The 22,347-nt window shown below is 36.4% G+C and overlaps 3 protein-coding genes across 6 annotated transcripts in view; 2 read left to right on the top strand and 1 right to left on the bottom strand.

Annotated features, from left to right (window-relative positions):
- The window catches only part of ttk (zinc finger and BTB domain-containing protein ttk), a 64,706-nt gene extending 62,188 nt beyond the window's left edge, over window positions 1-2,518 (top strand). For all 3 annotated transcript variants that reach the window (XM_071599321.1, XM_071599319.1, XM_071599320.1), the window contains exon 5: window positions 311-2,518. In XM_071599321.1, coding sequence (XP_071455422.1) covers window positions 311-1,236 — 926 coding nt within the window. In that variant the 3' untranslated portion in view covers window positions 1,237-2,518. The remainder of the gene's footprint in view (window positions 1-310) is intronic.
- Window positions 2,512-4,060, bottom strand: LOC139700884 (transmembrane protein 256 homolog). 2 transcript variants are annotated; one of them, XM_071599326.1, is made up of 4 exons: window positions 3,914-4,060; window positions 3,597-3,735; window positions 2,873-2,991; window positions 2,512-2,771 (listed from the first exon to the last, which is right to left on the bottom strand). In XM_071599326.1, the coding sequence occupies exons 2-4, from the start codon at window positions 3,721-3,723 to the stop codon at window positions 2,628-2,630; spliced, it is 390 nt and encodes a 129-aa protein (XP_071455427.1). In that variant the 5' UTR covers window positions 3,724-3,735; window positions 3,914-4,060; the 3' UTR covers window positions 2,512-2,627. The 2 variants fall into 2 exon arrangements, with proteins under 2 accessions (XP_071455427.1, XP_071455426.1); XM_071599325.1 differs by having other exon boundaries at window positions 3,815-4,059.
- Window positions 4,061-6,038: 1,978 nt separating this feature from the next.
- Window positions 6,039-9,564, top strand: Prp38 (pre-mRNA processing factor 38). The gene is made up of 7 exons (XM_071599193.1): window positions 6,039-6,336; window positions 6,893-7,052; window positions 7,320-7,441; window positions 7,533-7,618; window positions 7,958-8,394; window positions 8,545-8,654; window positions 8,861-9,564. Exons 1-7 carry the CDS (start codon window positions 6,207-6,209, stop codon window positions 9,109-9,111), a joined length of 1,296 nt encoding a protein of 431 aa, XP_071455294.1. The 5' UTR covers window positions 6,039-6,206; the 3' UTR covers window positions 9,112-9,564.
- Window positions 9,565-22,347: the final 12,783 nt, after the last annotated feature.

The raw sequence follows: 22,347 nt of genomic DNA, 5'->3' as shown, positions 1-22,347 counted from the left end.
TTTTTAGGTGGAAAAAATAGAAACATTTTAGATTATTTAGTTTCATATGAATTTGGAAATTGTACATTCAAAAGATTTTAGCTTTGATTTTGCTTGATAAACCTTGGTAACATTTAGAATTTTCCCAAAGTGTTTTGATCAAGTCAAATGATAATTGCGAAGTTCAACATCCTTGTATTTGTTGTTTGTTAAAGGGTTCTGACATTTTGCTGCAGTTGAGTATTTTTTTCCAAAGCTGCATATTGTTCAAATCTCAAGAAAATCTTTGTGCCCTGAGTCTGCCGATTCAACTCTCTTGATGCTTTTTCAGAAACGGAATATCAGCCGGGTTCTTCCTTTGAAAATTATCAACTTCAAGTACAACCTTCCCCTGAGGATCGAGTGCGCCATCATCCACAGAAGGGCGAAATACCAGCTGGCATCCATTTCCTCAGCCATGGCCACCAAGTGGACCTAGGCTTTGAGACCTGCATCCTTCCCGACCGTCCGTCCATTCTCCACTTTGCTGCTGACCGTGGTCTCCTTGTGCCAAAGATAGAAGAGGTAGAAGTTGAGGAGGGGGAGGACGAGGAGGTGGTGGGAGTGGAACTGGGAGAAGTCGATGAGGAAGAAGGTGAAGATGGTGCTTTGTTCTATGATGAGAATGGGGTCATTCAGAGACATAGCACCGAGCCATCCATCGCATTATCCCCAGCCACTAATGCACGTCAGGAACTCTGGGAATATGTGCTTAGGGGGGATGGCAGTGTTGTCTGTAAGTGGTGTGGGGAGGTGCTTCCCAGCCGCACTCATTGGTATAGACATAAGTACAAAGTGCACGCCGTCAACCTCTTCCGTTGCGACCGTTGCAATGTGTTCTTTAAGACTAAGAAGGGCTTTGCGGGGCACCTCGAGAATAGGCATGGCGGGAACAGCGTGGGTGAAATCTCTGCAAGTGTCATAGTAGAGGGGGAAACACAGGATGGCGAGGAGGGAGAGGCTGGTGCAGGGTCGAGCATTCGCAAAAGCAAAGGCACCTCTTTGGGTGCATCTTCCAGTGGGGCGAGGAAAGATGGGCGCGGGAAAGGGAGGGACGTTTCCACTGCTCAGAGTGCTGATTGGGCTGAGCAGAGGCAGAGAGAGGAGAAGCTGGTGGCCGAGATAATTGATAGGGTGCGGAGGGAGTGTGAAGCTCAGGGTGCCACAGTCAGTCGAAGGGGTTACTCCCGTAGGTCCACAGTCATGAACTCATCTTGAATTTGTCAGATGGTGCTTGATGTTAAGGAAATTTGATGAGTCTTGTCCATTACTGTCCTCGGTTTAAATAAGAGGGAGTTAAGACTTAACTGGCTTCAAATGCATGTAATATTTTGTTCAAATCTTCCACCCAGTTCTTCAATGTTTATTTTTAAACTTAAAAAACATCTCTCTTTCCAGATCACTTCTTAGAATTTACTAATGGAATCGCATTGTTCTTTAAATACTTCACTGAAATTCAGGCTGATCAGTATTATTTTTTTAAATGTTCCCATGTGATTTGCTTTTCCCAAAGATTCTTGAATAATCTGCGCTCATTGTTTTCCTCTCTCTTAAAGGGCTATATTTAGGAAAACTACTTAGTAATACTTGTACTTAAAATTATTCAGGTGAGGTGTGATGTACTTTACGGTGAACGATTACATGTATCCATGTGTATTTAAATTCCTGAACCTTCCATGAGATTTTGATGTCTTCTGGTGTTAGAAAATTTCACTCATTGATGTCAATTGGTTTTGAAGTATCATAGTCTGTTGTTAATTTGTGTCAAATTAATGAGAACTCTACTCGAATATTATAAATTTGCCATTTCAAGACTAGTCGGGAGCTACAAGGGGAGTTCTTTTGCATTCGAGCAGAACTGTGTGCTTAAAAAATATCCTCAGAAAAGTATTAAGAATTCTCTGTGATTGTTAAAACATTGCCTAGTAGCCTTGTCAATTTTGTATTTCGTGCTCCTATCTTGAGTAATCTATCTTGTCTCAATTGCATCAGTTTAAGCTCAATTATTGAAGTCTCACTTTGATGAGTTTTTGAGGACAGTGGACTGATGGTTGATGTCTTGTGTAATACGGATACCAAAGCAAGATGATTCCTAAATCCTTTCTAAAAATATAAATGATTATATGTGGATATTTTTGGGAGTTTTTAACTGGGTTGCTTATTTCTAAGATTACTTTGTGATACCTGTGTATTTAGCGTAAATTTTCATTGGAAAATTCATATCAACACCAATGTATTGTATGGGAATTATTTTCAAATTCCCTAATGTGCCAACCATTTCAGCAAGGGAATTGAAGATATTTTTTTTAGTGCCTGTGCATACATCTTAAGTGTGTGCTCCTCAGAAAAGAATGCATTTTGCTTGTACAGGGTTGAGTATTTAACTTATTGCTTTCAACGTATAGATATGTAGTAGTCACAAATTTTCCCTTACTGATTGTTCAACTTTTACAATCCATCCAAACTTAAATATAAATTGTTCATGTACAGTGGTTCAGCAATAAAATAATTTTTTATTTCACAATGAAATTACAGTAAAAATAATAATGCTTCATACTATCACCCAAGGAATTAACAGAAAAAAAAGAAAAGTTTGAGAAACTCCTGGATCAGAGAAGCATTGCCAGCCAACCAAATATGAGTAGTGTCCCACCGTATGGGGTAAACTGGCGAATAGTCGTATTTCCAGTGAATGCATATGCATAGCATGTACCACAGAATATTGTCATTCCAGATATCATAAGTGTTCCCACCTGAAAGAAGAGTATCATATTACTTGCTAGCATAGTTGTGCTACAAATGGTGCAAAAAAAGGATCAATTAATCACAAAAATTGAAATGAGATATGACCTACCAAGTTGGGTCGCCTGACCAGAGGCAAGGCTAACAGAGGAATTGTGTGCAAGAAATGATAGCGATTTGCAGTTTCAAAAGCCACTTTTAAATCATCATTTTTAACTTGTTTGTTGAAGGCTGTTGAGGAAACAAGATCATGATTATTTTATAATGGAAATGCTGGGAAATAAAAAAGAAGAGATTAAATATGAAGGTATGTGAGCAGAAATTAACTGAGAAGTCAGCTCTCAATGGACAGTGCTAAATATAACTGATTGAAGTTTCTGGAGAGCAGCCAAACATTTTCATTTATTGTAACTACAAGGATTATAATATTAATCATTTATAGAAATAACAATTTTCACGTAGGGAAAAAGAAAAAAATCAATTTAAGACGTTAATAAATTATCGTTATGGCCAACATCACAAAGGTACAAACTCGTAGTTGAGAATTGACGTATAACATAGAATTCAAGAATAGTGTTGATTCGCAATGCATGGAAGACATTGCACAAGGTTTCAGCACTGAGCATTTGGTCTCTCGAATCTATTTACACAGCTTGCATGCAAGATATGTGAAACCAATAAACTTAGCTAGTCAGCATTTCCCTTTGGAAAACAGAAATTGGTTCTTTGCAATTATCTGCCAAATTAGTACCACTATTGCCACCACAACATGCACTTCATTAAGGGCAATCCTTTCCGATTAAATGACAATAAAATAAACAATAAAAGTTATTTACTATGAGCTCCGTATGCACCAAGGATCACCGCAGACGCTCCAAAAACACCCGCTAACCTAATGTATTGATGCTGTTTCTCCATCAGTCTCCATAACGTTACTTCAGGTCTCTTTGGCGGAGTTCCCATTACTGTCGATCCCTTAAAAATGAAAATGAAATTTTCAGTGGTAGAGTTATAGTGGAAAAACATCATGGGAGTCTCATACACTCATCCTTACAGCTTTTACAACCGAATTGGCCAGTCCTCTTGTCACAGGATTATCATAAATGCCAGTTAAAATATCATAAACCCCCATTGTTGGTATTGTGTAATATACCTGATGCGATGTTTATAATTCAACCTTAATTCCAAACAACACCCAATTTCTCCGTTGTTCTCACTTCTTCCTTAATACGAGGATTTCCTTGCACTTTACATGAACGAGGTATGGACTGCTGTCGTTTGTTTAAGAATGACGGAATGAATGAATCGTTCACAACGCATGAGTCGTTCACAATGAACGATTCTTCTACAAGAACATTGATCCTACCTTCACGAGGATGAAAGCAAAAGCCCTGCCAACGCGTGTAAAAAGATGGGTGAAACCAAAAGGCACCTAAGTTGCTTCTTCAGGACTCTTTCAGTGTCGTTTGTATAGTTTTGTGATTAGTATTCGACAAAAATGAATCTCTTTTGCTGACATTTACATGTGAGGCTGCATTTATTTTAAATTAATTGAGGGATGTGTGAAAAATGTCTGATTTTGCTGCAGTGACATTAAAACTTCCTATAAATTATGAAAGAGGTGTATGCTACGTGTACTCATTTTTAAAAATTTCATGTTTCTAGTATGAGATATTGGATCTTATCTCCAGTAACTTGTGACAATCAACTATTGTTACATAGCTTTCATAAAAGTATTAAGTCTAATACAGTAGGATGATTTTTAAATGAAGATGAGTCAATATTCTCATCGATGGCCATATATCAGCTCTTTGCAATTAGCCTCGATTTAAAACAAAATAGCCTAAAAACTTACTTTGCACTCCATCAATATTATTTTATAAATTGTGTTAAGGCTTCCACAATAATCATTGAAAGTATATTATTGGCCTAATTTTGCAAAGTATGAGATTCCAAAACATGAATATTTTGATGATACCAGCATACAAAGAGTAGGATTTTATGAATCTGCTGATAATGTTTTCAGTCACACTGGTGTCCAGATAAATTCCCAGATCTTTTAAAATTTTGGATTGAGGAGTTGTCTCATTGATAGGGCATTCACGTAGGATTACATGCTTCTTTTGTGTAAGCAATAGCATATTGCACTTCTATTTAAAGCTATTTAGCTAAATTAGCATAAATCATAAATTCTATTCAAAATTGTGTTTAATGCAACTCAACCATGCACAGATTTTTATTATCAGAGAATCATTTAAAATCATCAGCATATATGCACCTAACAAATAATTCATCCTCGAGGTAGGCAGGTCATATACATGGACAAATGTTATGTATAAAAAGTAAGAACAATGCTGGGCCTAGATATGAATCCTGGGGTTTACCAGAGAATGCACATTAAAACCCTGAAATATTGAAAGCTATCTTAACTGTAAGTGTATAACCAACGACATAGAATTTGAAATATTCAATCAGTAAACAAACTATTAATGTCAGTTGCTTTACGATATTTTTTATGGAAAAATCACACGGTTGGACTTGTTAAATACTTTCGAATCATATCTTTATGTATTTGTGTTTTAAATGAGTATATTGAGAGGTTGACCTGTCACTGCTAAATCCGCTATTCACTGAAAATAATGCCCTTTCACTGAGCTTTAGTTTCGATGTGACTTCAAGGATTGGATTGCATTTGGGCGGTGATCATCAATGTCACTTTTGTTGCATGACTTCAAGACTAGTCCCATAAAACTAATTTTAAGAATATCCAGAGATTTCTGTAGATAATGATTTGATAACAATGGGTATAACAAGGATGACACTACATAAATTCCAGAGGACTAGCCAGCGAACATTTTTTCCTGCCGACTTCACGAAATGATAAAAATATTTCACATTGTACAAGGTTGTATAAATGTGAAGATGAGCATTCATGATACTGGCCGAGTAGCAAATACGCAATCCAAGCTGGAATAGCTGTCAGAGCCCAAGGGAGTGTGCATTAAAAATTCAGAACTTACGACAACCAAATTTCCCATTGAAATCATTACGATGACTTACATTTTCCAAATTGTATAAACGATTTAAAAAAAATACCCGCAGACCTTATTCGGATGACTTGTTCGCGAAAAGAAATAGACTTCAAAAACGTTTATCCCATCATCACAAACAATTCAACCCGCCAAAAAGTGAATCACAAGAATTTACGCTCGCTACGCCATCCTTTAGTAACAAATGGAATAACTTAATTGTAAAGACAGTTGCGGAATGATATTAACGGGTGTTTACTGTATGTCATATTGTGGTTTTCGTTTTGGAAAGATAAATAGGATTAAAACGGAAAGTTATCCTGGAAACAATGAGGTATGACACACGTGATTCCATAAAAGTAATTTTCTTTTGAGGGACCACAATTTGATTACCTTCGCAAGAGAACTTAACAAGCCATGGCCAATAGAACCGTGAAAGATGCTAAGTCCATTCGTGGAACAAATCCTCAATATTTGGTTGAGAAGATAATAAGGTCCCGCATATATGACAGCAGATATTGGAAAGAAGAATGTTTCGCATTGACAGGTTAGTGAAACGAATAAGGTTTAGTTTATAACTACACTGCACAATCAATAAGTTGAGTGAGCATAATTATGAATACACACTTATATTTTATGCATCCTCGGTACGTATTTTGCCTTGCAAACGAAAATGTTTGTTCATTGTACTTGCTGTTTATTCATTTTCATATTGCAATTGATTTAATCAAAATTTATCAAACCAAACCTAGTGAAAAGATGTTTTACCTAAACAGTATTAATTTTATGCATAGAAAATTATGTAGTAAGGTGATTTCAGTTAATTTCGTGAAGTTCTACAAGGTAAAAAACTGAAACATTTGTAATTTTGCCTGTTTGTGAGGGTGCCTACAGATTGCAAGATTTCTAGAAATCCTAGGTTTGGCAATATGTGATTAGTTTTTACAAATCGATTCCCCTACCACTCTACTCGATGTACTGTTATTTTTTTCCTGAATTTATTGAATTATGACTTTGTGACGTCGTGTGATGCTGTGAATGCTAAATATTCAAATTTGAGTATCTGTGGCCCACACAGTAAAAACAATCATTCTACATTTCAGCCGAATTGATGGTGGACAAAGCCATGGAGTTGAGGTATGTTGGAGGTGTTTATGGCGGAAATATCAAGCCCTCTCCATTCTTATGCCTAATTCTCAAAATGCTGCAGATTCAGCCGGAGAAGGATATAATTGTGGAATTCATAAAAAATGAAGAATTCAAGTGAGTTTCATTGTTGAAGCCCATAGCAAATGTTAGCCTTAAACATTTAAGTCAATATGTGTATATGTTTGTGTGTATATATGTGTCTCCACGCACCTATATAAATATATATATATATATATATATATATATATATATATATATATATATATATATATATATATATATATATATATATGTATATACACATGCATAAGATAAAAATCATGTGCTAAATCATTAATACTAGCACCAATTTCTTATTAAATTTATGTCCTCACTCAACAGATATGTCAGAGTTCTTGGAGCCTTCTACATGAGACTTGTTGGAACATCTCTTGACTGTTACAAATACCTGGAACCATTGCTTAATGACTACAGGAAACTTAGACGGCAAAATCGACTTGGTCGTAAGTAGTTTTGTTTTCCTGCTTGTTTTTTTATAAAATACCTTTGATGGTTGCAGCAAGTAGTTATTTATTATTACTTTGACTGTTTCAGAATTCGAGCTTGTTCACGTTGACGAATTTATTGATGAACTTCTGAGAGAGGATAGAATTTGTGATGTCATACTACCACGATTACAGGTACATTTCTTTTTTCTTTCCCAATGAGGGCAAAAAAGATGAATGAATTGTGGAATTATGGTATATTTACCGTTATTTGTATCTATCTATAAATTCATTGGAAAAAATTATATAATTTTTGTATTATTTATATGTATATATTATAATTTTCCTCTTTTGTTATTGATTTCTTACCCATCAAAATGTTATCACTTACAAAAACGTTTCATGGAAAATTGTTGCTCCATTTAGGAGGTACTTAGTGTATTAGCTTTGAGGTCAGAAGGATGTAGAAAATTACTTTCAAAAATTTTAAATCAGTGTCATACCAATAATACTCTTTGAACATTGCAACCGCAGAAACGTCATGTTCTGGAGGAGAATAATGAGATAGAGCCAAGGGTATCGGCTCTGGATGATGACTTGGATGAGGGCATGGAATCCGATGAGGATGCAGAGCTTGATGGTGGAATTGGTGATGCATTAAAGAAAGATGGAGGTGGTGCCATGGCAAATGGTTCTTTGGGCCCAGGGTCAGGTTTTCTATCGTCAGGGAATTCAGTTCCGTCCCTGCTCAAGTCTAGGGATTCTGGAGGAAACATGAAGGGTGGGGGGGACTCGTCCAACATGCCTTCTGGGAACCATCGCCACCACCACCATCACCATCATGGTGGCACTAATGCCGGCAACCTGAGGCAGTCAACAAAGGACAAAGGCAGAAAACCATCTCCCACCCCTGCCAACAGGCCAAGGAGGTCACGCTCTCGAGAAAGGGATTTGAAAGAGCGTGAGAAACGGTTAGTGTTGTTTGGAGTAGCTTATACATTAAGTATTTATAAATTGGTGGACTAATTGCATTTACAAATGTTATACGAGTACTTTTGAAAATAAAAATCTTTATATCTGGCTATTCTTACGAGTCAATCATATTTTATTTGTTTTTACAGTCATAGGAGTCGAGAAAGAGATAGGCCTTCCGACAAAAGAGATAGAAAATGGGATGCCAATCAAAGCTGGGACAGAAGGCATCATCGGATGCGCTCAAAATCACCCGCAGGTGGGTCCAATGCCGTGAATTTATTTCTTTGGTCCATATTGAATGAGTAATCTGATAAGTTTGCACTCCTGGGAACAAGAACATTGGTCTCTGATTCACTAGTCATGAAGTTTAAATTTGACAAAAAAACCAATATTTTCGGGATCATTGAAGGGTATCCGAGTATGTCATATGAATGATAACGATTTCAATGTGTATTTCTCCAGGTGGGAGGGCACACAGGCATCGTGATGAAGACCATGGTCGCACTCAGCACAATGTTCGTGACAGCCGGACGAGTAAGGATTGGAATTCGACAAGGGGGGGTGGAGAAAGGGATCGGCATGGGACAAGTGGGAGTAATCGGCACAGGAGTGAGCGGAATGCGAGGACGGGCCGGAGGAGTGATGCGAGCAATGAAGTGAATGAAGCAAATGCGTTGAGGGCTAAACTGGGCCTGCCCCCGTTGAGGCATTGAAGAGACAACCATCAAATTTGATGTGTGATTGTGTGAATGGATTTGCATGAGTGCGTGTCAACGGTTGACTGGAGAACATTTGATTGATGAGCATATTAACTCAGAAGCCCACACTTTATGCAGAGTATGAACCATACCTAGAACTTATACTGTAAGCAAGCATTCTGTAAATGATTTCACTGCGTTAAAGTCTCAAGATTAATGTGTGGGATTCTTCAGGTAACCTTGGATCATTCATGTCCATAAAATTTTGTAGAAAATTTGAGACCAGTTCATCCCTAATTGTATATTTTTTCACTTGTCATTAATGCATTTTTTGAACATGATACCATTTCATAATTCTGCATCAACCATATGAATTTGTTTTATACTGGAATAGTGACAAGTTTTGTAACTTCTTTTACTTATCAAGACGTAAAAGTTTCAGTATAATTCAAATAAAGAAGTCAGTGATATCAATTCCCAAGAAATTTTGATTGTCCCTAATCCCTTTTTTAACATTCACCAGTCCTTATTTATATTATTCCACCTGCTCCCGTGTGTGCTTTCTTACTACTCCAGTGTGTAAAACTCACCGGGAGGTCACAACAATTGGGTCAATTGCATTCATTTTTGCCAAGCTGGTAGTACATATATGGTAGGACTATAGTTAAAATTGATGGTGAGATGCACGTTGTAAAAATTTTAAAGGAAAATTCTTGTACAGCTCTTAAGAAAGCCTTATCATCAGATATAAACGCTTTAATTTACTCCATTAAACTGAGGCTTCTGTGGTCTAGAGAATAATTTAACGGCTATTAATACTGTTTATTTACTTTAAATCACCAATCAGTCCTATCCAACAGCAATGAGAACTTGCATAGCATGGGAGTTGGAGTCAAAATATGTGGAACTATTCCATAATAAACAGCAGTGTTGCTTCACATTCATTTCTGGTTGAATCGGTGCTGTCTCTAATGGGGATATCTTGATTTAAATTCTTTTGATTACCATAAATATTGACTAATATTTTGAAGTCATTTTCACTGCCTATAGCTACAGTTTGAATTTAAAATATGACATATAGGGCGATGAATGAAATAATGAAAAAATGAACTAGCAGGCCATTTATAATTTAATCATTAGTTATCACGCACCCAATGTAAAAAATGTTCTGTCCCAACTCGGTTGATCTATTCACTATATCACTGTCCTGACAAGGATCAAAGCACATTATTCTAGAACCAAGTACATCTGCAAATAAATTTATATCTTTGGTAGTAAATGTGTGCCACTACCAGACCATGCCTCTGGTGTCACCAACAGTTCTTCCAATGGTGTTAAACACCTTGTGGGTTTCTTTTAGAAGTTAGGTTATGTTTGATGAATTGATTAGGAGTTGAGGCTTAAATGAACAGGAGTTAAAAACTGGTGAGAGAGAAGCACTTTGTGATCCTTTTGAATATTTTTACAGTGGTATAAATGGATAGTAAGAATAATTGCTCGTCATGGATAAGTAGGTTGGAATAATTGGAGGTTAAATAAATGAGAATGAAATACATATTCGGGGGAAACAATGGGATGGTAAGTAAAAAAAAAAAGAATTAAAGAATTCATAGCTTACAAGATGGTTAGGAAGAGAGAGAGGGAAATAGAGGAATGTGAGTTTTTGAGAAAAAGTATACGTGGTCCGTGCAATAAATGCACGAACTGGTGCAATCTGGCGGCCATGACGCGGACTATAAAATGCTGTGTCACCAGTGGGTAGGGCAACTAGCCCAACCCACTGGCGGTGCTAGTTGCCTGGGACCCAATGAGCCGTCTGTGTTTGGCGGATTGTCGAGCTGTGCGTATGGTGCCAGTTATGTTAGTTTCGGTTGTCCTTATTTTTACTGTTTGTCGAAAATGAAAATTGACGAAATCACAGAGCAATGAACCAGCATCAAGTTTTTTTGTTGAAGTGCGGTAACAGTTATCAAGAAATTACTGAAATGTTGACAGTTGTTTACAGTGATAATGCTCTGAAGAAAACACCCGTTTTCAAGTGGATTAAGCATTTTAAAGATGGCCAACAAGATGCCACGGATGATGCAATGCCGGGATGACCTTCAACCACCTGTGTTGATGACAACATTGATCGTGTGCGGTCCCTTGTCCTTACCGATCGTCGAAAAACCGTCCGAATGATAGCTGATGAAGTGAGGTTAGGAAAATCAACAGTGCACATTATTTTAAACGAACATGATGGATGGTTCCTTCACCATGACAATGCACCTGCACAGTCAGCATTGATTGTTCGCCAGTTCCTGGCAAAAAATTCAATCACCATCCTTGATCATCCTCCTAATTCACCAGATCTTGCCCCCTGCAACTTTTTCCTATTCCCTAAATGCAAAAATGTGATGAGGGGACATCACTGGGAAGATGTGGACACAATAAAGCAAGAAACGACGAGAAAACTAAAAAGCCTAACTGCCGAGGTCTTCCAAGGGTGCTTTAAACAGTGGAAAAGAAGATGGAATAAGTGCATTGCAACAAATGGAGACTCGTACTTTGACGGGGACAAAATTGATGTAGACTAAAAATTGCAAAATAAGTTTTTGTGGCCTCAGTTCGTGTATTTATTGGATAGGGTAGTATATAATCAACTAAAGTACATGCCTAAAGTAATCTTATAGTAGAAACTATAGGATGTAGGGATTTTTGTGGAAAGAGTGGTGTTTGGAGAAATAACATATCAGGGAGAAATGTGCATGCTGTACAATTTGCTTATATATGCACTTTATTGTTAGGTAGTCAAGCATTTAACATAGGTTTTGGATGGACACAGACTGGATAGAGATACATTTCTTTGCCTGTCCTCAAAAAACACAAACTGATGCCTGACATTCCACCAAACCCTTCTTCCATTCTGCATGCTTTTTTCCTCCCTTTATTCCATCCAGCATGGCTATTCTTGCTTGCCTAACATTCCCCTTCCTCGTTTGCCTAACATTCTCCCAGTCAATCAATATTCTACATCTCATTGCCAATCAGAATGCTCTGTATCCATCTTTCTTGACTCCTTTTGATTTATCCCAACAATCCCCTCTCTCATCCGTCACCATAACTAGTACTTCTTATTTTGTTTCCCTGTGAGTCCATATCACCTTTTCCATTTTTCTCCACATCCACATTTTGAAAGCCTCCAATCTGTACCAATTATCTTGCTTCAACGACCATACTTTTGCCTCATACAAAACTATAATCCGTGTAAAAATTTTCACTTCATTAAAAAAAAAAATCTTCTCTTAACATCCTTTGAAAGGTTACTTTCATTAATTCCCTCCTTGTGAAAGCTTTTTTGCATAACACAATTATTCTTATGTCCCTAATACTTTGAAATTTTGATCAAAAATATTTCTAAAATAGATAGCTGTTCTGCCAGCTCTAGTTTAAAACTCCTATTTTAATGTTTAATGTAGCCTCAACTCTTTCTTGAAAACCTCATAATCTTTGTTTTGTTTACATTTATTATGATTCTTATCTCATATCTATCACACTGATTTTTCTAATGTGCCTCAACAATGATTGTCCAATCCTTGGCTGACTGCTGAACTAATGCTTGTTCATCCATAAATCTTACTGATTTAATGAATCATCTCCGACTTTCATTCCTATCTCCAGTTTTTCCCATGCCTCTTTAACCATTTCTTCCACATGTATGTTGAAAAGCACAGGTGATATTGACATCTCTGTCTTAACCCTCCTCCTAAGAGTCCATCCCGACTCTCGATCTGCTACTTGCATCTGAATAGTCTGAAACATGTGGATGAGTTGCCTATCTCTACAATCTGCTCCTATTTTCTGCGATAAATTAATTAATTCTACCAAATTTATTCTTATTGAATGCCTTCTCAAAATATATGAAATCAGCCAATACATCCTGATTATGCTGTATTTTCCTCCGTATTAGTGTCCTCATCACTTCTATGGCATCATGAGTACTTTTCCCTTTTCTGAACCCAAACTGATCATCCCCTAGGTAATCATTTTCCATTATTTTCATCCTCTCATTGATGATCTTATCTTTTGCTGTGAAATCAAGCGCAATGTCCTGCAGTCTTCACATAGCTCCTCTTCTGTGTCTTTTGCGCTGCTGCTGTTGATTCTTCTTTGCAAAGATTTCAGTTTATGACAGCCATTGAAACCATATAATTAATGGTTTCTGGCGTAACTTTATGGAACCGATTCATTATAAATAAATGAAAGGACTAACTTTGTAGTTCCACACGAAAACGATTTATTCACACGACCCGGGTTTCGAAGTAAAACTTCATCATCAGGTGAGCTCTCTACATTTGCAGCCCTTCTTATATATACAGCCAGGGCAGGGGTGGGGTGGAGATAATCAGGAAGGTTTGGGAGGGGTAAAGTCAGGATGGGTTTGCGTGCCGGAGGGGAGGGCAGTTTGGCGTCCCCTCCGCGATGTTGATGGAATGTGGAGCGGGAGGGAGAAGTCTACATTGTAGAGCTCTCGTGAGTCAGGGGATTAGAGAGGGTTAGATGAAGGGGAGGGGGGGTGTCATCGGCCACCGTGAGGATTTAACAAGTTCTTTTCGAAATGGTTCATATAAATGTCGGCCAGAATCGGTGATTAAAAGTCCTCCTTAAAGTCCCAATGTTTTCGTGTGGAACTACAAAGTTAGTCCTTTCATTTATTTACATTGAAACCATGCCTCTCTCAGTGCCGGGCACAACACACTACTCAATGGGCCAAGTCTTGTACTTACCATTTGACTTGTTTGAGTGTTTATAACGTGACACCATCATTCAAATGACCCTGCCACTGGGGCCTGATGGCTATCACGGCTGTCTCATGCAGGAACAAGCCCTCAGAGGACAGCATATTCATTAGCTTCCTACCCTTCGACCTATTTAGCATGGGTGACCCTACCCTTTTGGCACTTAATTCTTCTAAATTTTCCCAGTTTTCAATATGCAAGGTGGCCTCAGCTCACATTACCTCAAATTGAGACCCTATTTCAATATACACACGCCTATTTAAATCCCAGGCATTTAAAGTTTTTTTTGGCAAGGCATTCTGGTGTGTTAGTACAAGTATGTTGACTAATAAGATAGTCTGTTTAGAAAGGATACTAATTGGTTTAGAATAGTGATAGCAGGCCTGGCATATTTCTTTAATATTTTGTTTTTTTTTAACCATTGGGAGGGAATTCTGCCAGTTGCATGGGAACTGCCAAATCTAATAAATTTTCATACCACATTAAAGCCACTACCCAGAAAAATCAAAATAATGCCTATTTCTTTTTCATCAATGATTTCTGAGATGCATTTATTTTTTTCTAGGATCAGATATTTTGCTGGTATTTTCATCATTTTCTACAGACCACAACACTTTCGCTTGATTGGTAGAATTTGAACTAATTTGTTTAGTATGGTTGTTTTTGTGTTCCTGATCGTCATTCTCCTCTCAAACTTCGATTTATTTCCCAAGGGTATCAGACTAGCATCCACTCTACTGGCCTTAGTTAAGTAGTTAAGCCTATTTTTAACAATGAGGGCTTCATTCGTTATCCATTTTTATCCTGTAATTGCTGATTTATTTTATTTGGTTAGCTTTTTCAATGGAAAACAAATATCCCAGTAGTACTCAAGCATTGATTGAAATTCTTTGAACTTATTTGTAATTAGATTTGCATTTAGAACAGTAGCCCAATCAACAGACTTTAACTCCCTTTAAATTAATCTATTTATTAATCCATGTTTTCCTGTGAGTATACATGAGTAGACTGTATCTATTACCCTAATTTATTCATGCAAAAGTGTGTGGGCTAAATATGATTAGTTGAGCATGATGGTCTGGTATAAAGTTTTGTTTGGCTAGATTTGTAAATATTTTGTCAATAACAGTTTATGAGTGAGATGGCTCTCTGCTTGGAGTATAAAAGGTTAGCTGTACGCAATAGCAGAGAAGTATTTCTTTTAGCTCCTGACTATAGCTGTTATCTTTTGTGACCTCTATGTTTAGGTCTGCTAGTAAATATAATTTTATTTTTCTTGATGACCTTATCAAGTATTTTATGCATTTTTTTGAGGAAATCCTCTGCTGGTGCACTTGGAGATCTATACAGGCCAATGAAAATATAAGTTTCAGCTGTCTTGAACCGTTTGCATGAGGTTTTTCCAAATCCTTTTGTCTTTGTCAATTCTATTTTTTAAATTTTCATAGGATATTGTGACTGATTTAGAATGAGTCTTGGTGAAAAATGCAATGCTGCCACCCTTGTTTTTACCTCACAGAAGTGAGTAACAAGAAAATAACCTCTTAGCTATAGACTTTATTTCTTTGTGTTTTAGGCCATACTCCATTATACAAAGAAAATCTGATCACTCTCTGTTCAATAGGGACTCAATTTCCCGATTTTTATTTCCTATGAACTGAATGTTTTGATGTTGAAGCTTTTCAAAGCAATTTTTTGAGAAACCAGCTATATTTTTCATATTTTGAACACAGGTACTGGTTATGTCACAGGTTATTACTGTTTTTCATTTCCCTTGCATGCACAAATATTATGTACATTTATAATTGTTCTGCCCAACAGATTTGTCCCTTTGAATTTACCCATTTGCAATTTAAATGCAGGCCATTGTGAGCATGCAATGATCATCAATGGTCATCAAAACCTAAAGGAAGAACTCAACTTAAGGAAAAGGGAGATAAACTCAGCAACAAATCACTGGTAGGTCAAGAAGCCATAAGATAGCAGCCACAACTAATGAAATCCAGCTAAAGAGTGGTATTTTCCAAAGGGGATAGATCAATTACTCATTATAGTCAATACAAGTTAGATGGATCAAACAAACAAGCGAAGTAAGGAAAAAATAAATGATTTTGGATTGCAAGTAGACTAATGTTAGCTACATGTAATATTCAATGCTTGATCACGAAAGACAGAGCTCTGCAAGGAACTAAATAATAGAAATATCAAAAAAAATATCAACACAAAAACTAAATGATACTGATGGGAAGCAAAAATGTAGATAAATATAAGAAGCCATGAGGTGTAAGTATCAGAAAATTTGGGGAATTATCTGTAATAAATCCCTTCTTAACTTAGATAGAAAAAATGTCAACATTGTGAAGTTGTTTGTATTAAACATATTTTTCACCCATTAGTTTTAATCTACCTAGCAAGGAGTAAGTCTTACTCTACGATTTACCCCAACTTTTTCAACGTTCTGCAGTATAACTCGGTTGCTGTAACTTACTGTTCAATGGTTGCATTCCACAAACTTTAAATGATTTATAATAAGTCATGTTCTCGGGTAGCTTGGGAGCATTCCTGGAGGGTTCAAATGCCAATTCCATTTGACAATAAATCATAAAGAACGTTCAGGGAATACTCTGTGAACATACAAAAATATTGCTTCGATTTATGTGCAAATATATATAATTGCAATCGTACTATGGCTTCAAAATATATCACTAGGTAGCTAAAGTAATAGCTGTACTTTTCAATGGTCCAAAATGCAATGCTCGTGCCGATACAGTTTTCACTCTCTTTGGTGGAGGGTGGGACTAGTCGCTTCTTCCTGCATCGGTGGACTATTGTCTAACCATCCAGTGTGCCTATGGGGACGCTGAAAGAATCGGATGGGGACTGGATATTTTTTCGATACACGAAATTTTATCTGTCATAGTTAACGAAAGTGAAAGATTTTGAATTAATTTGGTCAACTATATTGTGCAATATTTATTGATAACTTTAATTGCTAAATTAAAGACCCTCTCTTCTACACGACCAATCATGGGCAAGTCCGAATCGACCAACGGGATGCCAACTGATAGAGCAAGAGCTGAGTTCGAAAGTTTTTGTTTATCGTGCTATTTTGGTTGTGCTCATGGAGGTGTTTCTGAAATCTGTGTTTATCGTGTTTTTATATGTGAAAAAGGACGAAGTTGACTTTTCAATTGCGGAATTAAACCAGTTTTGAAGAAATGTTTGTTGTTAATCTGCTGAGACAGACAAACGTCATTGACATTTGCTTTTGAAATTAACAATTACCAGGCAAGATTTTAATTGTTCCGAATTTTTATAAACTATGTGAATGTAATAATGTTCTGCGGAAGGGGTCTTTAGGAAATGACTCGGATACTTTCTTAAATGTTGTAGTTCATAATTCTTACGTTTCATGAATTATCATATTTCAGCCACGATTCGAAAGCCCTAAGGAAATGGACATTTGACTTAATGGATAATCTCGTAGTGAAGATGCTCCAAGTCATGCTTGGATAATATCGACCTTTGAAGTCAGTAATAATTGCATCCCCGCAAACAACATGGTTTAAGTGAGTACATATACTATTGTCATTATTTCACCGTCGTTGTGCAATCCCTCCTATTTTCAATTTACACTTTAGTTGCATTATCATGTTGGATTTCCTGTGCATGGAAGAAAATTGTTGCCATTGTAAATAGTTGGATTTCGTTATGTTTAACCAAAGGTAGGCCAATCAGTAGGCTTGTCTCACCTGCCTTCTTACTATATTAAGCAATAATGGATATATCTTTTCGTTCAGTTGGTGTTATCATATCTACTAGAATATTTCTGGCAAAAGAAATCGTTTTAATAAGATAATTTTTAGTATTAGGTATTTAGTTCTTAGTCTTAGGTATTTAATCCAGCCAGAGAAATTGGAATTTATCTAATTATTTTTGGCGTGTTTTCCTTATTTACTTAAAAAACTCCAGATTTAAGACTAAAGTTTGTTTTAGGTGAAGCTTTTACGGTGAAAATTAGTATTCCTTATCTTTCTCCTTCAGTTTAAGATCAGCATTCCTCAGTCTTCCTTTGATCTGGGAAGTTCACTTCCAAAGGCACTAATGAACACAATTTGTAATATCATTTTGTATTTTCTGAGTTAGTGGATGTATTTAGTATGCAATTCATTCAACATAGATATACTTCTATTTTAAGATTAAAGAGTTAAATATTTTCTGTCAGAGAAATTGCTTTAGCAAAATAATGAACAAATGTTAACATTTTACCTCTAGATATTGATTTATTACACAACCGGTTTCAAAGTACATCATCTTCAGGTACAACCTGCAGTCAAGTGCACTCCATGGTATCTTGATACCCTGAGATCGGTGACTATCAACAACCCTTGCCGTTTCCTGCTGCCGATATGGTGCCCTGATATGACTGCTAAGTCACCATAGTGGTGTCCAGACTACCTATTTTGTGTTAATTTTTTTAAATGTTGTATTTTGCTGTCCTCTGCTAACCTTTCTCCTATTTCTCTTTTTTCCATTCAGACTATATTCTCCCTCTCCCTCCCCCTTCCTACCACACATTTCCCTCCTCTTCCTCCCCAATAACAAATGTGTATTAGATAGCCATTGACTTCATGTTTTACCTAAAGATTATGTAGTACATCGAAACTGGTCATGTAATAAATCAATATCTAGTGGAAGAGTGTTATCATTTGTTCATTATAATGTTTGAAATACTGCCATATCTCTCCTGAAACTCTGCAATTGGTTTTTGCTAGAAGAATTCCAGTCCAGTTATTTATGAATGATGACCATTCATTTTCAAAACTATTTCATTAATTTTGGTGAATTAAGTAATGGATATGTTCCTCAACCTAATCGCAATGTGATATTTTTCAAATAATTTCCAGTATGTATGAAATAAATAAAAGTTGACTGTGAGTATAATTTACTGATTCAAAGTTTTATTTCACTGGGTACTTATTATTCATTCCTAGCTCTTTATAAATTAACTTCCTTAACAAAGACATCCTGTTAATCAAAATGATGATCCTAGTGATGGCCATTATGAAATTGATAAAAACAGGAATTTAGCATATGTAGGTCATAAACCTCAGTAGATAATGACGCATGTTACATTCTGATGAAGGCCCTACATTGAAATTCATGCTGCTATTTGTTGAAATTGTTCTGATGTCGGAACAATGTTGGATTTCTCCTTGGATACTTAGTTTTGGCGTGGGATGTGTGAATTATGTCTTGAGAGATAAATGAAATTATTGTTGTATACTTAAGAGATCTTGACACTTCGATACCGTATATGGCTTTCAAGCTGCCTTTAAAATGTCTTTACAATGTGTAAAGTAATAATAATAATAATAATTTTATTTGCCCAAGGATTGGTGTACAGCAGCATATGTGACACGTAATAAAAAAATAGGAATTCAAAGAAGCCAAGGAAAAAATACATTTTTATCATATACATGTCAGCCATCTAAATTGGTTATATTTTGAACATGCATGTGATATTTTATCATTAATAAATTCAGACATGCTGTGATAATTTTCCCAGTTAGGAATTTTTTTATTTGCCTTTTAAACTGAGTTATGTCTTTGTATATCTGTGATAATTTATAATATAGATTTCGTCCCATTGACTTTGGTCCTAGGCTTGCAGCTTTGGTTCGATTGTATATAATATGCGGATTTGACTGGGCTCTGGTAATGGTGACTCTGGTAATGAGAATTTGCATGGAAGTCTGACAATTGTTATTTAATATATGTTACTAGGAAAAGAATGTATGTGGATGGAAATTGATGCATTGGACAGGATTTTGCATATGCATTTAGGTGGCCCAACATCTTGAAGGATTAGACTGGAAGATGAAATTGGAGGCTTGAAGGCAATGATACGAATAGCCTTCTTTTGCCATTTAAATATGACCAGGGAGAAAGGACATGAGCCCCAAAGAATGATACCATATGTAATATACGAATAGGTAAGTCAATAGTAAAGCATTAGGAGCATATCTTTGCTCACTGTTTTTTCAAAGTTCTCAAAGGAGAAAACATGCTGAACTTAATTTTCCTGAAAGGCAGTTTATATATGTCTCCCATGTGAAGTTTGAGTCCAAATGAATGCCAAGAAATTTTGTGGTTGTCATAAATTCTATATTTTGGCTATTCACTGTTTCTGAGGGACTGGGTTTGGATGGGTCGAGATAAAAATATATTGCTTGGGATTTTTCATTGTTCAGTTTCAGGCTATTTTATTTGCATCAGTGAATTGCCAGTTACATACCTTCTTCAACTCCTTTATAGTTACCATTTACATAGATGGTATACATTCTATTGGTATGAGAATAAACTAGAGATAATGCATGAGAAATGTAATTTTTTTACCTCTCAATTCATTTTGCAGATGTTGATGTTTCAGGCTGTAAGGATACTATTTATCTTAGCTGAAGTGGTTCTCAGGATCATCAATAAGAGGATGGAGAGGAGGGCAAATGATTACTTAGGAGTTACTTATCAGTTTGGGTTCAGGAAGGGGAGAGGCACATGATGCTATAGAATCAATTGGGTCACTAATGCAGAGGAACATAGAATACAATCAGGATGCATTTTTCTGTTTTGTAGATTTCAAAAAGGCATTTCATAGAGTGAATTGGGAAGAATTAATGAAATTATTGTGGAGTATAGGAGTAGGTTGGAGGAATAGGAGCCTTATCCTAACCTTGTACATGACTCAGATTTCTCAGGTGTGAGTGTCTGATGAAGAGTCCGAATGGGCAGTGTTGGGGAGAGGAGGAAGACAGGGGTGTCCATTTTCACTTGTACTGTTCAACATATATGTATGTGGAGGAAATAGCTAAAGAAGCATTGGAAGAACAGGAGACAGAAATAAAAGTTGGTGGACAATTCATTAAATCAGTTAGCTTTGATGATGACCAAGCTTTTCTTTGTCAGTCAGTCAAGGAGTTGTAAGCATTGCTTAGTGAATTGGAAATTCAATGCGTTAGATATGGGATGAGAATTAATGCAAATAAAACAAAGATTATGCAGTATTCCAGGATGAGAAAGGCTAAGTTTAATGTTAAAATAGGAGGGCAAAAACTAGAGTAGCGGAAAAGTTTACGTATCTTGGAAGTGTTTTGCACCAAAATGGTTGAAGTGTTATGGACATAAGGAGAAGAACTACACTAAGCAAAGAAGCTGTCACTAGGAGGAGGGATTTAATGACAGGAAATTGGACAAGGATATTAAGAAATGGGTAGTCAAAACTTTGATGTGAAGCAGTGTTTTGTAAGGCACAGAAACATGGCCAATGAAGAAAGATTTTGGGCTAAGATTAGGGGTTTTTGAAATGTGGCTATGGAGAAGGATGAAAAAGATTAAATGGGCAGAAAGGAAAGGAAGCAAGGAAGTGCAAGGTATGGTGGGGGAGGAGAGGAGGTTGTTGGGGAAATCCAAAGAAGGCAGGAAAGAGGGATGCAGAACATTTTGATTGGCAATGAGATGTTCAAGGCTGTGAAAGAGGGGAACTTGGTGCATTTCAGTATTTGTGTCTCCTTGTACATATGGGCTTAAGATATACTTAACCAAAGTTAATAATAGCTATGCAGTATAAACCTCTTCTATTTACTTTTTAGGTAAAACACAGAAGTAGGTGGTTAAGATGTAGAAAAGGCCTTTTTAAATAAAATTGAATCTGAAGGCTTTGTATACCTTTAATTTTGTGTTTAATGTTTGGGAATATTTAGCCTAGTGTTAACTGTGCTCCACTCTCTGTGGTGACCTTCTGGCAGAGGTTAAACTCATTGTTTAAATCCCTGCTTAGTTAAGGCAGGTTTAGTGTGTCATGTGTGTTATGCTAGTTCATGTTGGTTAAAAGTCATCATTAATTCACAATGGTGGGAGTAAACATAAGCACTTGGAATAAATAATACACCAAACTGAAGCACACACCAGGTTAAGGAGAAGGACCAGGGAAGAGTAAATACTGTGATATGCAAGAAAAATTAGGAATTGATTTCCTTTGATAGATCATTGCATATGTATTCATATACTTACTCTTAATTTTTATATGGTTGTCATTTCTTTCAAGTTGGAAATTTAGGTTTTTCTTTCTTGTTTCCTCAGTAGTCCCATGTTGTTCACATTTCAAATTTCCTCAGTGTTAAGCATAATGAATTCCACCAATGTTTCATAAGTTTTCTAAATTTCCAACTGATACACATGTTTGCATAAATAAATGTCTGTAAAACCATTTTGTACTGAATAAGAACGTCAGACTTGGCTGCCACTCTGCAGAAATAGTATGTATTGCGTAAAATTAATTTATATCCTTTTTCACTAAAAGTATTCATTCCACATGCCATTTTTGACATAATATTTTCATATTCAGTCATAACCATCACGAGTTTTTAACGTGAAGCATATGAAGAAGTACCGAATAGGTTCTTGAGGGTGAACC

The sequence above is a fragment of the Hetaerina americana genome, unplaced genomic scaffold (assembly GCF_022747635.1).
Source record: "Hetaerina americana unplaced genomic scaffold, ioHetAmer1.1.p SCAF_11, whole genome shotgun sequence".
Taxonomy (NCBI): domain Eukaryota; kingdom Metazoa; phylum Arthropoda; class Insecta; order Odonata; family Calopterygidae; genus Hetaerina; species Hetaerina americana.
This window is presented reverse-complemented; position numbering and strand designations above follow the sequence as displayed.